At 44.0% G+C, this 16,019-nt stretch overlaps 1 protein-coding gene across 12 annotated transcripts in view; it reads left to right on the forward strand.

Moving 5' to 3' along the window:
* Positions 1 to 16,019, forward strand: part of ZNRF3 (zinc and ring finger 3) — an 84,597-nt gene that overhangs the window by 38,169 nt on the left and 30,409 nt on the right. For 6 of the 12 annotated variants that reach the window (XM_065851699.2, XM_071815999.1, XM_071816000.1 and 3 more), the window contains one exon: positions 5,414 to 5,535. The exons of 3 other annotated variants lie outside the window; for them this stretch is intronic. Coding sequence is in view for 1 of the 9 variants with exons in the window: in XM_071815996.1 (XP_071672097.1) it covers positions 14,509 to 14,598 (90 nt within the window). In the remaining 8 variants the exon portion in view is untranslated. 3 more of the 12 variants (XM_071815997.1, XM_071816004.1, XM_071815996.1) reach the window with 3 other exon arrangements.

Genomic DNA, 16,019 nt, shown 5'->3' on the forward strand with positions numbered 1-16,019 from the left:
TCAGGCACAGATTCCATTGACCTTGGTTTTATTTTTGCATATGTCATGTTTTCTGCAGACCCTGCTCTGTGTTTATCTCTGGCTAAATGTGCCATGTAAGGACCTTGGTTAAAGGGATTCTCCCCAACAAGTCATAGCTGTATATACAGTAGGTTAAATATCACTGCTGATCTTGGGAAGGATCTTGGTTAATTATAATGCAAGCTGGAGGGAGGCACCAGGAAGAATAGAGAGAGGTCATGAAAGACTTCTCAAAGTTGTAGCTAAGATTCCTTTCTTACGAATAAAGTGTATTCTGAAAAACTTGCCCTGATAGAAGTAACACTGAAACTTCCATGACGCTGTTAGAGGGACCAGAGAGAAAAGCAGAAAAAGTGGAAAAGGAGAGTGGAAAAGGAACAGGTAGATCCCAAGCTCTGGATCGTGTAGTGTGGTGATGCTCACTGAAAAAGGCTGAATTTTATAATCTTGGAAAAGAGGCTGTTGAAAAGAGACTGAGTGAGTAAAGTCTGATGTAGAGATGGTGACTAAGTGGCAACTATTGGCTATTCCTTGTGATACAGGGACAATCAGAGCGTACTCAGTGTAATTCATGTAATAACTTTAAAGTTAACGAAAGAATGTGTATTTTTAAAACAGCAAGTTGTGTTACTTGCTGTAGGGTGGTGTAGAAGCCAAAAGTATGGGTGTCATCCCAAAGGGATTAGGCAAAATCATGGATGTTGATGTGTTGTTTACTGTTAAACACGATGTTCTGGATGAAGTCTCAGCTCTGAAAGTCTTTTAGCCACTGATAGCCTTAATTAAGAGGCTGTATCAAAAGAATGATCATTCTCTATTTGTTCTGCTTTTCCTATTCTCCAAACTTCTGCAGTTGGCCGCTGTTGGAGATAGGATACTGTGCTGGCTGGGTTTTTGGTCACACCCTGTATAGCTGTTTTTATGACTTGCCCAACATTGCATAGGAGCTCCGTGGCAGAGGAAACGATCCAGTCTCTTGGGAAGCACTCAGCTGCTTTAACCGCAATGCTGTGTTTTCTTTTCTCATAGTATCTTACCTCATTCACTGCACCATCCAATTTTTCTAACATGTGAGGGAAATGTCCTGCAGACAGCACTCATTCGCCCCACACTGCTGCATTCTTGGAGTACAGTTTACACTATTAATTTCCCAATCAGTGAGGCATACCTCAGTGGTGAGGTGCGCCAACAGTAAATACACAGTGCTAAACCCAAGCCAATAAGCGTTGCTGGACTTATTAGCATGGGCTGTGTGCCAGTGCTACAGGAGTTGGCTTAAAAAAAGAAAAATAGGAAAAACTGGGGGTGGGGTGGAAGAGGAGAAGTGAAGGAGTAATCTGGGAGAGAGATGAGGCAATAGATCGGTGGCCATAGGAAGGAGGAATGCAGAAAGAGATGGGGAAAGAAGGAGGGAACGCTGGTGGTGTATCTGGAAATACAGCACAATTATAAAAAACTAAGGCTGAGTTGGGCTGCCTTAAATCTCTCACACTTAAGGTATGAAACACTTACTACTCCAGCCTTTGCGTTCCTATACAATTTAGATACAAAGGAACTTGTAGAACAGCAATGTCAGGTAAAATTATTTGGACAAGAGTGTTTAGGTATATTTTTAATTTTAGAATTTTGTTTAGAAAGTTCTGGGTTCTTCAGTATAAGCATGGACCTTAATATGGTGTCAGAGAGGAAGCTTAGAAAAGCCATTTTGTTTTACAGGTCTGTTAAACAGTTCACTTTTGCAGTTTTGCCTTCAAAGTGAAGTTGAATTTTGCTCTTAGATCAGGGAATGAACCTCTTTGTAACAAAAGGGGAGTGCATTGGGTCTCCAGAACGTCAGAAACTTTCATTATTCTTGACTTTAAACTAAAATGAATCCTTCAGACACAAAGTGCTAAGTTTCTACAAATGCCTTTGAAAGATGGAAAAGAACAAAGGACTGATAATTTCTTGAGTGCAGAGTAGCGTTCTGGTTCAAGATGTCAAAGCATAGACTGTGAGCAGTGAGTGACTGTACATCAGGCAGCTTCCTATGCTGATGGAGTGGTTTAATAGTGCGCTGGACTGAGCTGTGGAGCCCGGTTTACATCTAAGTTGGTTATTTGCTATGCAAAGTAAAGCAAATTGAGGCTGAAAGAGGGAAGAAGATTTTCACAGTATGTGAAATGGGAATATTTGCAGTGACTATTCCAGCAATGGGCTACATTAGAATTAAGAATAGCTTTTTATTTTGAAGTCATTCTCCCTACTACAGAACATTCTTCAGTGGTGACTCAGTGTAGAGCTAATCTTGCTCAAAATGGTTGCCAGTTGCCACTTGGAACAATAGGACTGAAGCCACAGGCTGCCATCAGGTGGCTGTTTTTAAGAAGGGCATTTTTTCCCCAGTGGATTTGAGTGTTTCTTCCCATCTGATAACATAGAAGGTCTCAATATTCACTGAATTATTGTAATAGAGGACTTTGAAAACAGTGCAGTTACTCATTACTCTATGTGAAATTGGGAACCCAGTTTACCGGATAGTTTCTTTTATTGGGGAAAAAACCAAAACCCACAACAAACAAACACACGCAAAACCCCATAAACCATTAAACCTTAATCTGTTTTCAGGAACAACTCCTTGCACCTGATTTATATGACATAATGCTGGCCACGACTTGTTTTTTCAAGTCCTCAGTTCCCTCCTGGGCAGGGGCATCTTTTCCCTGTGCTGTGGAGGAGGAGGTTAAGCAGAGGGGAAAAGGAATGATTTCCGTACGGCCGGGCAGGGAAGCGGCTTTGCTGGAGCAGAAGCACAGCTGCCTCCGTCCCCTCGGGGTGAGACCTGGTGGGCAGAACGGGCTGTTCTCTCCTCCACCAGGGGAGGGTAGTTGGGTTCCCCCTCAGAGCTGGGGGCTCAGAACTGGAGTGAGTGGCCTCGAGGGAGTCCTGGACCCATGGGGCTGGGAGGGATCTTGTGGGAGACCAGGGAATGCATTGAGTTCCTGCTGCAGGATGAGCCGAGGCACGATGAGAAAGTTGCCTTCCAATAAAGGAGATCATGGTCTTTTACGTGCAACCTATTCTGGAGCCTCGTCTCATGTAGTTGCAGCAGAGGCTTTGACTTCACCTCTGTTTCCATTTTAAGTAAGCTGGAGAGGTGATGCTGGTGTCTGTTGTGATGTTGGACCTGGCAAAAGAATGAAGCCCCAGGAATCCAAGGGGAAGTGGTTAGTGATGTGCTACACCACTTGGACACCTACAAGTCTATGGGGCCAGATGGGATGTGCCCAAGGGTGCTGAGGGAGCTGACGGAGGTGATCGCTAAACATCTTTCCAGTATCCAGCGTTTGAGTGTTTATCCTGGAGAAAAGGAGACTGAGGGGAGAACTTGTCGCTGTTTGCAACTGCCTGAAAGGAGGTTGTAGCATGGAGGGGGTTGGTCTCCCAAGCAGCAAGTGACAGGACAAGAGGAAATGGCCTCAAGTTGTGCCAGGGGGGGTTTAGATTGGATATTAAGAAAAAATTCTTTACGGAAAGGGCTGTTGGGCATTGGAACAGGCTGCCCAGGGCAGTGATGGAGTCACCATCCCTGGAGGTGTTTAAAAGGTGTTCAGATGAGATTCTCGGGGGCATGGTTTAGTGCTAGAGATAGGTTAGATTATGGTTGGACTCGATGATCCTGAGGGTCTCTTCCAACTGAAATGATGCTGTGATTCTAAAAGAAGTGTATGTAGAACTAGATGTGATGTTTGGACTTTGCCCAGTGAGTGTGAGTGCAAAGCAGGGGCAGAGCATGAAGGAGTCTGAAAGTCATTTCTTGAGAACTTGATGTTGAAGGAAGAGCAGACAGTCTAGAAACAAACAGGAAGCCGTACCTGTTTGGAGACCTGTGGGTTATGAATCAGTTGGTTCCTTTCCCTCTAAAATTTCCCTAACACCTTAAATGTTTTCAGATGCGCAGCAGTCATAAATCGGAAACAAATCCCTTGGAGTATAAAGTGTTGTCAAACTGAACGAGAGGTCAAGTGGTAGATCTTGGAGGAAAATTTGGAGCACAAAGTAGGGAAACTTGAGATATGAAAAGGTATATGACAGCTTTACCTGTTTGTGTACTGCTCCAGGATTGCTTATAAAAAATAAACACAAATCTGACCAAAAGGTAAGCTTCAAGAAACTAAGATGGACCTCTCTATCTTCAGATTGTAAACATTGTTACGGTTGTTTTCTTGAGCATTTTTTGATAGCTGCAATGTAATCTAAATTTAAATGTAGGGAGAGTACTTTGTAATTTATGATAAAATTCAATACAAGCATATGATAGTTGTCATAGGTGACCTGAGAGTCACCTGTTTATAAATCTGGAAAACTCAAAGGTTAAGTTTCAGAGAAATTTATGCAAAGATAAGAAGTAAGGGGAGGTGTCCAGAATAGTTTTACTCCGTAGCAGCATCACAAACGAAAATGTGTAGTTAAGAACCATAATACCCATAGCTGGTTTGAGTATTTGTCTTCCTCTTCTGTCGTGTGAGAGATGTGTGAAGGGATTTGCAGTAGACTAGGTGTGAATCATAGAATCACTTTGGTTGGAAGAGACCCTCAAGATCATGGAGTCCAACTGTTAACCCAGCCCTGGCACTGATCCATGTCCCTGAGAACCTCATCTCAGTCTGTTCCGCCCCTCCAGGGATGGTGACTCCAGCACTGCCCTGGGCAGCCTGTTCCAATGCCCCACAGCCCTTTGGGGAAGAAATTGTTCCCCAGATCCAACCTCAACCTCCCCTGGAGCAACTTGAGGCTGTTTCCTCTGCTCCTGGCGCTTGTTCCTTGGGAGCAGAGACCAAGGGCTTCCCCAGGCTGGAGCCCAAAACTTCCAACAGCAAGGCACTTGCTGGGGCAGGGAGCAGGAAAAGAAACCCCAAATACACCTATAGCATCATAGAACTCATAGAATCATAGAACCCACATGCCTGCCGCTTTCCAACAGCATCTATAGTAACCCAGCCCTCTCTCTTTCAGGCAAATTTGTGAAGAGTTTGCAGACTTGATAGCCCAGGATCGCTCACCCCTCGCTCAGGGCTAGGGAGTGATTTGTGGCAGGGGAGTGAGGAAAGAGTGGACGGAGCATGCAGCACAGGTAGCTTCCTATCAAGACAGAGGAATAAATAAGATTCCTTAGAAATAGCGCAAAGTAGTGGGAGCGACTGAGAGAGAATGCGGAGCAGAGTGGGTGCTGGACAGTGTAGAGTGGGTGGTGAGAGGAGCAGATGCGAGAGTCTGGCCTCTGTTGGGCTTGTGCTTCAGGGACGTGCTGCTTGCTCTGGGAGCTGAGAGGTCGTTCCTCCCGGCACGGAGCTGAGGGCATATCTGTGAAGCACAGTCTCCAAGAGATGGTGATTTTTTTTTCTTTTTCCAGAGAGTAAGCCATGCTAGGAGTGCTCACAGAAAAATACAAAGCTGGTATACAGTGCTTCAGTTCTCAAGGAAGTTCTTCTCTGAGGTACTCAGTGTGTTGAAGACGTGGTGACAGATACCCAGGTAAGCACCACAGCTCCACGTTTGGTCATCGCATTGTGTGGAATAGGTGGAGTTCAGCTCTGCTGTATGTGCATACGCAAACTCCTTACACTGTGCTCTGCTCTTAGAGATAGGAAACTGAATAAGTGTCCAGTAGGTAGGGTTTTCAGCATGGCCTTGGTTTCAGTCTCTTAAAACCCTCTGGTGGTGATGCAGACACTTGTACTGAGTTTAAGTCTGCTGACAACAGGCTTGCTTTTTTTAATCAACTTTAGCACATCACAGAATCAGTGGTCTGGTTTAGGCTGTTTAATGTGCCTTGCCATAGTGGAGGACATCAGTATTTTTGTCATATTCAGAAACTTTTGAGAGCATCTTCTGAGGCACAGGCTGAAGGAACTTCTGTTAGTCAGAGGTTGTATGGTTTCTAGAATTTTGAAAGAGTCTTCATGTAAATATTCGAAGATTAGCTCATATGCTGACCTAAGAAATAGGGTACATCTTTAGGTTATGAACTACTCTATTTCATCCTTGAAAAACGTTTTTCACGCTGCCTAACAGGAATGCAGCTCTAATTACTGTATCAGTGATGTGTCTCTTGCCTCCTTGGTGGTGCTTCCAAACTGTCTTCAAGTCAAGGTGGTAATCAAAACCTTTCTAAGTATTAGAACCTTCCTTCCTGTCGACCTTTGCATTGCAACCCAGAGGATCTGTTCAGACCATTTGAATTTTCACTCCAGCTGTTGTTCTCTGTTGATGTCAACTGAGAATTCACGCTCCAAAATGTCTGCCAGAGGAGTGTGTCTGTTCATCCTTAGCGGGTGCCAGCTGCTTCCTCTCTGTGTTTTGGGGAGGATTCTAGGCATGAGGTGGGAGGTAGATCTGATGCAGTCATTTCTATCCTACTATTACCTGATAATTCAACAACTGTATTTTGAAGTTCTGTTGGCTAACTAAGCCACTTGTCAGGGTACGGTGACAGTCATTTGTCTAAAACAGAGTGGCCTCTGGCTTCTGGGAACTACAAAAGTCAGAATTTTGTTTTATTTATTTATTTAATGTAATTTTTTTGTTATTTTTTATCCTTCCTGATTTTACTTCACCTGGTAGTTTTCACTGCTGTGTGTACAGCTTCTTTTCCTATATTTGAGGACTATGAGTCTAATTCTTCAGTGCAATCATCATGTGTTCATTTAATACAAAGACCTGAAGTTATGAGAATTCTGAGAACCAGAATCTGTGTTTGTTCATGTGTTGGCTTCTATTTTTTTTTTTAGCAGACGTTGCAGGTATCTAGGAGTCTGTGTTATTGTCTCATACTTTCTTCAGGGAAAATGATACATGCTTTGTTGGGTAATACTTGCAGGCAGTTTTTATTGTGGGACAGTCTCCCAGGCTCCAACTGTGAAGATGTATTTTTATTTTCTGTGAGAAGTAATGAAACTACAGCTGGCTGCGCATTATCTGTTGTACCTTTTCCATGTCTGTTCCGTGTCTAGTCACTGAGCTGGTTTTAATTTTGAACTAATCCTTAGTGCTGCCTTCTGCTGCAGCGATACATCTCTATGAGTTTAAACAGTAGTTCGAGTATCCGAAGTGCAAAAACGGGCGGAGGGAAGCACTAGGATATTATAACCCTCCTCTCTTGCTCTTTCCGTGCTGCGAAGTGCAGAGCTGCCCGTGTTCTGCTGGCGAGCGTCGCTCCAGCGCTCTCCTCCATCTCTGAGTTTCCCTGCAGCCGCGGGAGCTGCACCTCGCGGCTCTCACAGCTGCTGGACTTTGATGGGGACATGCCTGGCTCCTTCCACCGGCCTCCCTTGGCAACCAGCCCTTTGAAGATGACCTCTTGCTGTTTGCCTGTTGTCTCTCTTGTGTTGGATTATAGATGAGAGGTTGGCATGAGGGGAGGGGGATGGGGCGGTGTGTTGTGCGTTTAAAGCCTTCTCAACTTTTATTTCTGCATTCTCAACTTCTATTTTTCTCTCTGGCTTTTACCTCTATATGGGTAAAATGTTGTCTTACGTATGGAAAATGATTTATGGCAGAAATGCACAGTTTCTCTTTGGCATTTGTATATGTGGCAAAGGAAGTTTGATGAGTTTCTTGATGAGGACATTACATTCTTCCTGTAACAATCTATTTGCATTAGTTCCCTTCCCCCATCTCTCTTTTTAAGGACAATATTGTTCTTGGTTTTAGCGCACCCCTTCTCTGTGTGCATGCTCTGTGTTCCCCTTCCCTCCCCCTGGCCTCAGTGAACGCACCTTCTCAGAGGCAGCACCAAATGTATCACCTTGTAAGGAAGGTTTTGGTCTGACCTGGAAAGGGATGCACTAGAGCCCTGGGGCTGGGTCGCATTTTGCGAGGACACTGGTTACTTCTGGAAATCCAAACAACCAGGCTTTGCTAAATACTGATAAAATCCTTCATGAGAGTGTTATAGTGAAACAATAGCTGTGAGGTAAGAAGTAAGGTGTTATCAGGGGTCAAACAAAGCACGACAGTGAAAGGTGAACAGGTGAGGTATTTTAGTACAGAGCATTATAGCTAACAGTGTTTACATACTTTCACAAATTTTACCATCTCCTTTCTCACTTTTTTCTTCAATGATGAAATCACTTTAATCTACCTGTGTCAGCAGTCAATCTCTCTGAGGTTTCCTCAGGCTTTATTAAAGTCTGGGTGTGGAAGGCAGAATGGCAGTCGACATTGGCATTGAATATTGATGAATAGGGTCAGGAGTTACACATTACAGCATATTTTACAGCAAAAATGAAAAAGTTGGAACGCCTCGGTGCAGCATACCACCCCAAATTAGAAGAATAGGATGTGGGAAGGTATCTGTGATCTTTGCATGTAAGTAATTCGTCCTTATGTGGAATATTGCGTTTTAATTGGATCTCCTAATATTATCTTCTCCTGGGAAAACAACCAGCAAAGCCAACCTCTTTCCTTTCACCCCAGACAGAAACAGTAAACAAAGACGTAAGGCAGTAATAGATTATTCCCTTGGAAATGAGAGACTTCGTGACACAAGGGCAGGGGGATGTTTGTGTTCCCTCTGCTACTTCTCTAAAGGAAATTAAACATCAATGTGTCTTTTCAGTACCTACCTTCATGTAATTTGTTTGCTCTTACACAACCTGGGCAAAAGTAGGCCATGCAGATTATACCTCTGTGCTTTGTATTCTACGGGCTGCTAATGTGGGTGGTGTAGTCTAATCCATTTTAGCAATTGCTGTATACCTGTTTTCCTCTGAAAGTATGACATTTACTGGATTTCATTTTTAGTCTTCCTTCAACCTGTGCGAGAACATTTCTCTCCTTCTTCCTTCATTTCCTGTTATAACTTGTCTATTTTAAGTGAGCCGATTCGTGTCCAGGCATAGAATCACAGAATGTTTTGGGCTGGAAGGGACCTTAAAGCTCATGCAGTCCAACCCCTGCCATGGGCAGGGACACCTTCCACCAGACCAGGTTGCTCAGAGCTCCGTCCAGCCTGGCCTGGAACGCTTCCAGAGAGAGGGCATCTACAACCTGTTTCATTGGCTCGCCACCTTCACAGTGTAGAACTTCTAGTCTAAATCTACCCTCTTTCAGTTTAAAGCTGTTAACCCTTGCCCCATCTTTCTAGTAGACCCTTGTGAAGTACTGAAAAGCTGCTATAAGGTCTCCCTGAAGCCTTCTCATTTCCGGGCTGAACAACCCCAACTCTCTCAGCCTGTTCTCATACAGGAGGTGCGTCAGCCCTTTGATCATCTTCATTGCCTCCTCTGGCCCCTCTCCAACACGTCCATGTCTTCCTGTGCCGGGGACCCAGAACTGGACACAGGATTCCAGGTGTGGTCTCATGAGAGCGGAGCAGAGGAGAAGAATCACCTCCCTCGACCTGCTGGCCACGCTCCTTTTGATGCAGCCCAGGATACAGTTGGGTTTCTGGGCTGCAAGCGCACACTGATGGGTCATGTTGAGCTTTTCATCAAGCAGCACCCCCAAGTCCTTCTCCTCAGGGCTGGTCTCAATCCATTCTCTGCCCAGCCTATGTTTGTGCTTGGGATTGCCCTGACCCAGGTGCAGGACCTTGCACTTGGCCTTGCTGAACTTCATGGGGTTCATGTGGACCCACCTCTCTAGCCTGTCAAGGTCCCTCTGGATGGCATCCCTTCTCTCTAGAGCATCAGCCACCCCACTCAGCGTGATTTCATCTGGGAACTTGCTGACGATGCGCTCAATCCCACTGTGCATGTTGCTGACCAAGATGCTAAATGATACTGGTCCCAACGTGGAAGCCCGAGGGACGCCACTCATCAGTGATCTCCACCTGGACATGGAGCCATTGACCGCAACTGTTTGAGTGTGACTGTCCAGCCAATTCTTTATCCGCTGAGTGGCCCACCCGTCAGATCCATGCGTCACCATTTTAGAGGCAAGGGTGCTGTGTGGGACAGTGTCAAATGCTTTGCACAAGTCCAGGCAGAGGATGTCAGCCAGACATAGTGGGTTCTGTGAGTCCTGTTGCATGCCTGTTGTTTTGCTGCACAGCATCCATTTCTTCAAAACTTAAGGGATGCCTCAGAAATGATTGTGTGTTATTTTACCTTGTCTTTCTCCTTCCCTGCCTTTCTTGATTCATTTAGCACTGTGAATGCCAGCAAACCAGCTGTGCTTGTTAGTAGTTTACTGCAAAATACACAGGGTAATATCTTCCCTTGCCTGGGGTCCTAGAGGACTCTGGAGAAGCAAGTCAGGTGTCACACTCCGTGTAACATCAAGAACTTCCTGGAAAGCCATGGTCTAGACCAGATTACATGAAATGTAATGAAGTGAACTGTACTGAGTTTGGAAATCAGTCACAAATCAGTCTGTGCATGTAAATAACAGTCACTACCAGTCTGGAGACTTACAGTGCTATGAAATTTTGGGTCAGCATGAGATCTGTCAGTCTGCTTGCTGAACTTTCTTGCTAAAATACAATCTGCAAATCGAGTAGCTCAGAGATTTTTCGCAGAACTCTGTGCATGTGTAAAATAAAATGCTACCTTCCCTGGTGTGTGCACATGTGCATGTTGCCTTTTAATTCCTTCCTAACACTCTCGGAATATTCAACCCAGACAAACTCATTCCTTTTCTAGGTGTGCATCACGTGTGCTTTTGGCAAGGGAATGCAAATGGCAATTTCTTTTAGGGTTCCCTATATGAACACTTTCAATCAACTGGGGGTTTATTGGCTGTTGAATAGTTACATTCGTTCTTTCTGGGTCCCAAACACTTGCTGGGTTGAACAAATAGACCTTGCTATGTTTTACAGTGTTTGTCAGGTTCTGTTTGTACTACCTACTCCATTTTCTGCTGGAAAACTTGCAAAGTTGTAACTCCGTATGAGGCCTTTAACTTAAGCCAAGGAGATTGTATGTCACTCAGCTGATACTTCCAGTTTTAAGTCCCCACTTGAGTGCTGTGGAACAAATGTAGTTGTTCATGAGATGTGAGATAATCCCATTTTTCCTGGCCAGGTATGATTATGTCTAAAGTTCTGGCCATTACTGCATTTTTGGGGCCTGTCTTGTTCCATATAGGGCCAGAACTCTTTGTTTTATCATATAGCTACTGGCAGCCTTCTTCTGCCAAAGTAATCTACAAAGGTAGCATTTTGCTCCTAATTTTCCCTCCAGTTTCCCCCATCTTTAGTGGCATTGTGCCTGCATCATTTGCCAGCATCTTTCCACCCATTTAAAGAGGAAGAAACCACAACTATAGCCGTGACTTTGTTCCCCTTTGCTCTGTCAGTACTGTGGTAGGAGAATTCAGTGTAATCAAAGCACTTACATTCTTGAGAGAAGAAACCTACCCTCAGATTATCTTGGGTATGCACATCTTTTCGTGGAGTTTTGCATTTGAGACCCATTGAAGGAAGGAGAGGCCAGCTTTCTGTTTGAATGGGCTGAGAGCTTCCCTTGCAAGGTGTTTGGAATGATGAGTGTCCAGCTGCTTTGCTGCAGAGGTCGTTCCGCTGCACGGCGTGGGCAGCACGCTGGATCTCCGCCCGTGCAGTAACCTGATGCAGATGTGCTGAATTTGGCGTTTTGTACGCATCTGTTACTGTGCGTGTGCTGTGGGTATCTGCAGCATCTCTGGCTTGGGGCAGCCCTGGCTAGAGGGTGTCTGAGAGCACGCTGCTCTGTCTTTCAGCTGGTACTTATTTTCCTCTCCTGAGGGATGGATTTGACTTTGGTTCATGGCACAGGTGAGCTGCTCACAAGCACTTCAAATACACTCAGAGTCACAGGTTGGGTATCCCTGTGTCAAAGGAGTAAGGGAAGGATGCTGCTGCTTGCTTCAGGTGATGGGTGTGCTGAACTATTAATAGATCAGTGCTAAGGTCTGGTTCCTGAGTTAGCAAAACCTGCTCTGGCTGCTCTTCGGAGTTTCCTGCTCCTTCTCACAGGATCTGGCAGACTGGATAGTGTTGGCCTGTCTGCATGGTAGAATTTGACTGGCCTTTTCTGCGTGGTGGATGTGTTCAACTGCATATCTCTGTACTTGCATTTAATTACCGTATAGACTGGATTTTTCACCATTCCTTTTGGCGTGCTTCCTGGAGTAAAGTGGACTGGGAGAGGATTTCAGGAATGCTCGATACTCTCGCTATAGAGAAAACTCAGTGGAAGCCACTTGTGGGTTCAATGGTAACCGCTGGATTGAACCGCATGGTCACAACCGATAGCCAAGAAAAGCGCGCCGCTGGAATGCTCAGGTCTTATAATGTTACATTTTGTGGTGATTCAGCTGTTGGCAAGACATTCTTAATCAAAAAGAAAAAAAAAGTCTGAAAGCGAAAAGACACTGTCTTAATAAAGTTTTGTACTTGAGCCGAAGGCTGGGAGGCAATAACAACTCCTAACTTTTTTTTTAACTACTCGTTAGTTCTTGATTTTTTTAAATTATTTTTTCTCTATTTGTGTGGTTTTGGATTGCGTATCTGCTGATACAGAGAAGCTACAGCCTGAGACTTTTCTTTCTGGAGGGGTCTTATTAATGCTGGGTGACAACGCTCAATGGAACCATGAGAATGTGCAAAAGGTGACCAGGTACCTAGGAGACTTACTAAATCACAGACGTGCTTTGTCTTAAAAATAAATCAAGTCAACCTCAAAACCCAAAAATTAATAAAAAATATCTGTGCCTTATATCTCTTATTTTACTGTTTGTCAGGAGATAAACCACCTGATTAATTATAGGGGATTAAGCACACAGGGAGACTTTGGCAGCGTGATTGGGAGGAAGCCTAAAATCCACCTAAGGAAAGAATGGGAAGGATAAATAGGTAGTTTTAGTGAAGAGGTTCTTGTTTAATTTGATTGCTACAGATCCCGTGTTGCTGTGACCGAGCACACGTTCTAAACTCTGCTGTGTTTCGGTACCGCCGTGTCGCAGGAGGCCTTTCCAGAGGGCAGCAGGGGTCGTGCCGCTAAATCCACAGCCGCTGGGCGAAGGCGCGCGTGTCTCGTGGACAAGCTCCTGGCTGCCTTTTGCTCAAAGGGTGGAGGAGAACAAATGATGTTTTGTGACTTGTGGGGTGTAAGGAATTGAATTTATAATGAATTCAACCAGAAAAAAGTTTGGGGAGGTGATGCTGAGCCTTAAAGGCATGTTATTGAAGTTTTTAAGACTGTCCAGATCCTGTTATCCACACCTGGCTTGTATTTATTAGAACTGATAACTTGACAGGAAAGGGGAAGACTTGGGATCTGTTAGGGTTGTGTTGCTTTGTTTCCAGTGGTACTGAAACAAGGGAATCTGTTTACAGTGTTGACATTCTCTGTCTCTTTACAAACTACTGGAGCTATGTAAGACACGGAAATGCCAGCCTGGATTTATCCAAGCTAGCCTGGGCCCTGGAACGATGTAATGGGATCATCCTGGTGTGTATGGACATAACTGTCCTGCTTCCACACCCAAACCAATAAATATTTGGTGGCATGATATGCCATGTGGATTTAGTGGCATGAAGGTTGAAGCTCACTTGTGATCTTCACATGGTGTGAATGTACTCTTTGTTTGTTTTGTTTAGGGCCTTTGGCACCCTTAACTGTAGTGTGGATTGGGAAAACAAACCAAACACCATCAACAACAAAAACACAAACCAAAACAAACAAAAAACGCCCGTGAATGAACAACTGAAGGTGACTTTCCTGACAGCCACTGGAGCCCCCATGTGAAGTGTATGTGAAATACTGTTGGCTGGGGTGTGAAAACCTGCGTGGATACCAGGGGTTGCCCTGACCCGGATGCAGGACCTTGTACTCAGCCTTGTTGAACCTCATCTTCAGATCCTCAGATTCACTGGAACAAATAGTCTAGGAACAGTTCGGCTTTGCAATGCACGTGTTTTTAATTGAATAGTGCCATGTTTTTGTCAATTGTCCCTTCTTGAAACATATAGACTTTGAGGGAGTACCACTGCCATAATATAATTTGTTGTGTTAATTACTCTGGTGAGATTCCAGTGTGATGCAACAAAATCCTGTGGAGTTTTTAGCCTGCAGATGTACCTGGTATGTTCTCCACATTTGCCAGCACAGAGCCTGCAGCACCCTGTTAGTTTTGCTTACCACTTGCATTGATTTTTGCACCGGGGTTTGAGGTTTCTCATCTGCAAGATCTTTCTGCCATTGTCTGATGGTTTAATAAACTTCAGTCTTCTCCCCACTTCAGTCTTCTGTGTGCTGGCTTATCCTGATATCCAGGGACATAACTGCAGAACGTGCTTGGTGACTGTGATCTAAAGAACTATTCACGCTTGGAAGCTGTTACGGAATAACACTGTTCTGGAGGAAAGTGGCTGCTGAAAGAATTTTCTGTTCATCTTGGCCTTTTTCCAAGGTGTTTTCTGGACTAAAGTGGGTATAAACAGTATTTTTTGTATGGTTGGGGAAAAAAGGACCAAGACTTTTCATCTTGTGACAATGTATAGAAAGATCCCGACCTGTTCATATGGTGCATTTTGACACTATTATCCTTGCAGACAAGAAAAAAAAAGACAAAAAGGTTGAAGTTTTCTTGTATTCATCAGGACTTATTGAGGTAATCGAGTTACAGAGTACAATGTTCCCTCTCTGTCGGTTTACTGTTTGTCTGCTCGGTAACACTAAGCCACTTAAAGTTTGTGCGGCTCTTTTTGAAGTTATTTTAAACCCTCAGCAATGTATACAGACTTTTTTAACCTTGGATGAAAGCACCTGAGTTGTGGTTTCAGTTTTGCCCTTTCAGGCATGCGGAAAGTGCCCAAGCACATTTCAAGGATTTTGAACGAGAAACTTCGTATATATGGATTATGGTTTCAGAGCTCAACTGATACGGCATACGTCAAGGGAATTACATCAAGGGAATGTTTCTCTCTTTCTTTAAATATTTAATATAAGCTTTGTGTTCACTTAAAGAATCCCATGGATTCCTTTTGGGGTTAATTATGTTGGAATATATGCCCTAGTGATTTTGGAGAGAGCACTCTGCCTGACTCCCTTTCCTGATTTTATGTCTGTGCTGAATAGTTTATCCATCCGATGCTGAGTTTAAGGAGTGGTTCGTCTTCTGGTGATAGTACCTGTCCCAAACCTTTGGACAGAGTTAAGCTGAGCTGCTCATCCATGTGAGACTGTAGACAGCTCAGTAGTGTCTAATAGTAATCATAACAAAAAAGAGAGGAAGAATAAATTAGGGGTTGGGCAGAGGATTCTGCTCTGTCTGCCCAGTATTGTGGTGGCCTGGTTTTGTTTTTTCCGAAATATGAGTTGGTGATAAATCTGAATAAACCTCTGTGTTGTTTCAGATCACCGTCATGTTTCCCATATTTCGCAGTAGTCACTTGAGTTATTCAGAAGGTTGGGGCCCCACAAGATGATATAAATAGCTCTCCTTGCATTGCATCACTTGCAAAATGAAAGTCAAGGTACAAGACACAGGCGAAAAGGACAAAATGACAAGCTGGTGATGCAGAACAGGTGGCAGGATTAGTGACCATTACATGGTGCTACATTGCATGGATTAGTGAGAGATATATATGTAAATTATGGAGCAGTATAATCTCCTGTTATAATCAGGAGTTGTCATAGTGTTCCTACCAGTTTGTGGTTTTCTTCAGGTAATTTGGTAAAGGTGAGATTTAAGGGCAGGCATGAAGCTGGATAAAGTATTCTTTTGCAAATAACCGGTTCTGTATATATGTTAAAGCCTGGGCAAGTCTTAGGCAAGCGTCTGTGAAAAATCTGAGATTTGAGTTGAGGGAAAAAGAGAATAAGGAGAACATAGTAACCAGGGTAAGAACTGGAATGTTTCACACCCAAGATCATACACAAGGATGTTATCCTAGTGAAGGACAGCCTTTGGAAAAGACAAAATTTAAAGAAAATCTATGTACAGGAAGCTCCTTGCCATAATAAAATCAGAGTAACTGCATGATGTTGGAAGAAGGAGGAAGAGATCGAATATCTGAAATTAAAGCAAAT

The sequence above is a fragment of the Patagioenas fasciata genome, chromosome 17, assembly GCF_037038585.1.
Source record: "Patagioenas fasciata isolate bPatFas1 chromosome 17, bPatFas1.hap1, whole genome shotgun sequence".
Classification (NCBI taxonomy): domain Eukaryota; kingdom Metazoa; phylum Chordata; class Aves; order Columbiformes; family Columbidae; genus Patagioenas; species Patagioenas fasciata.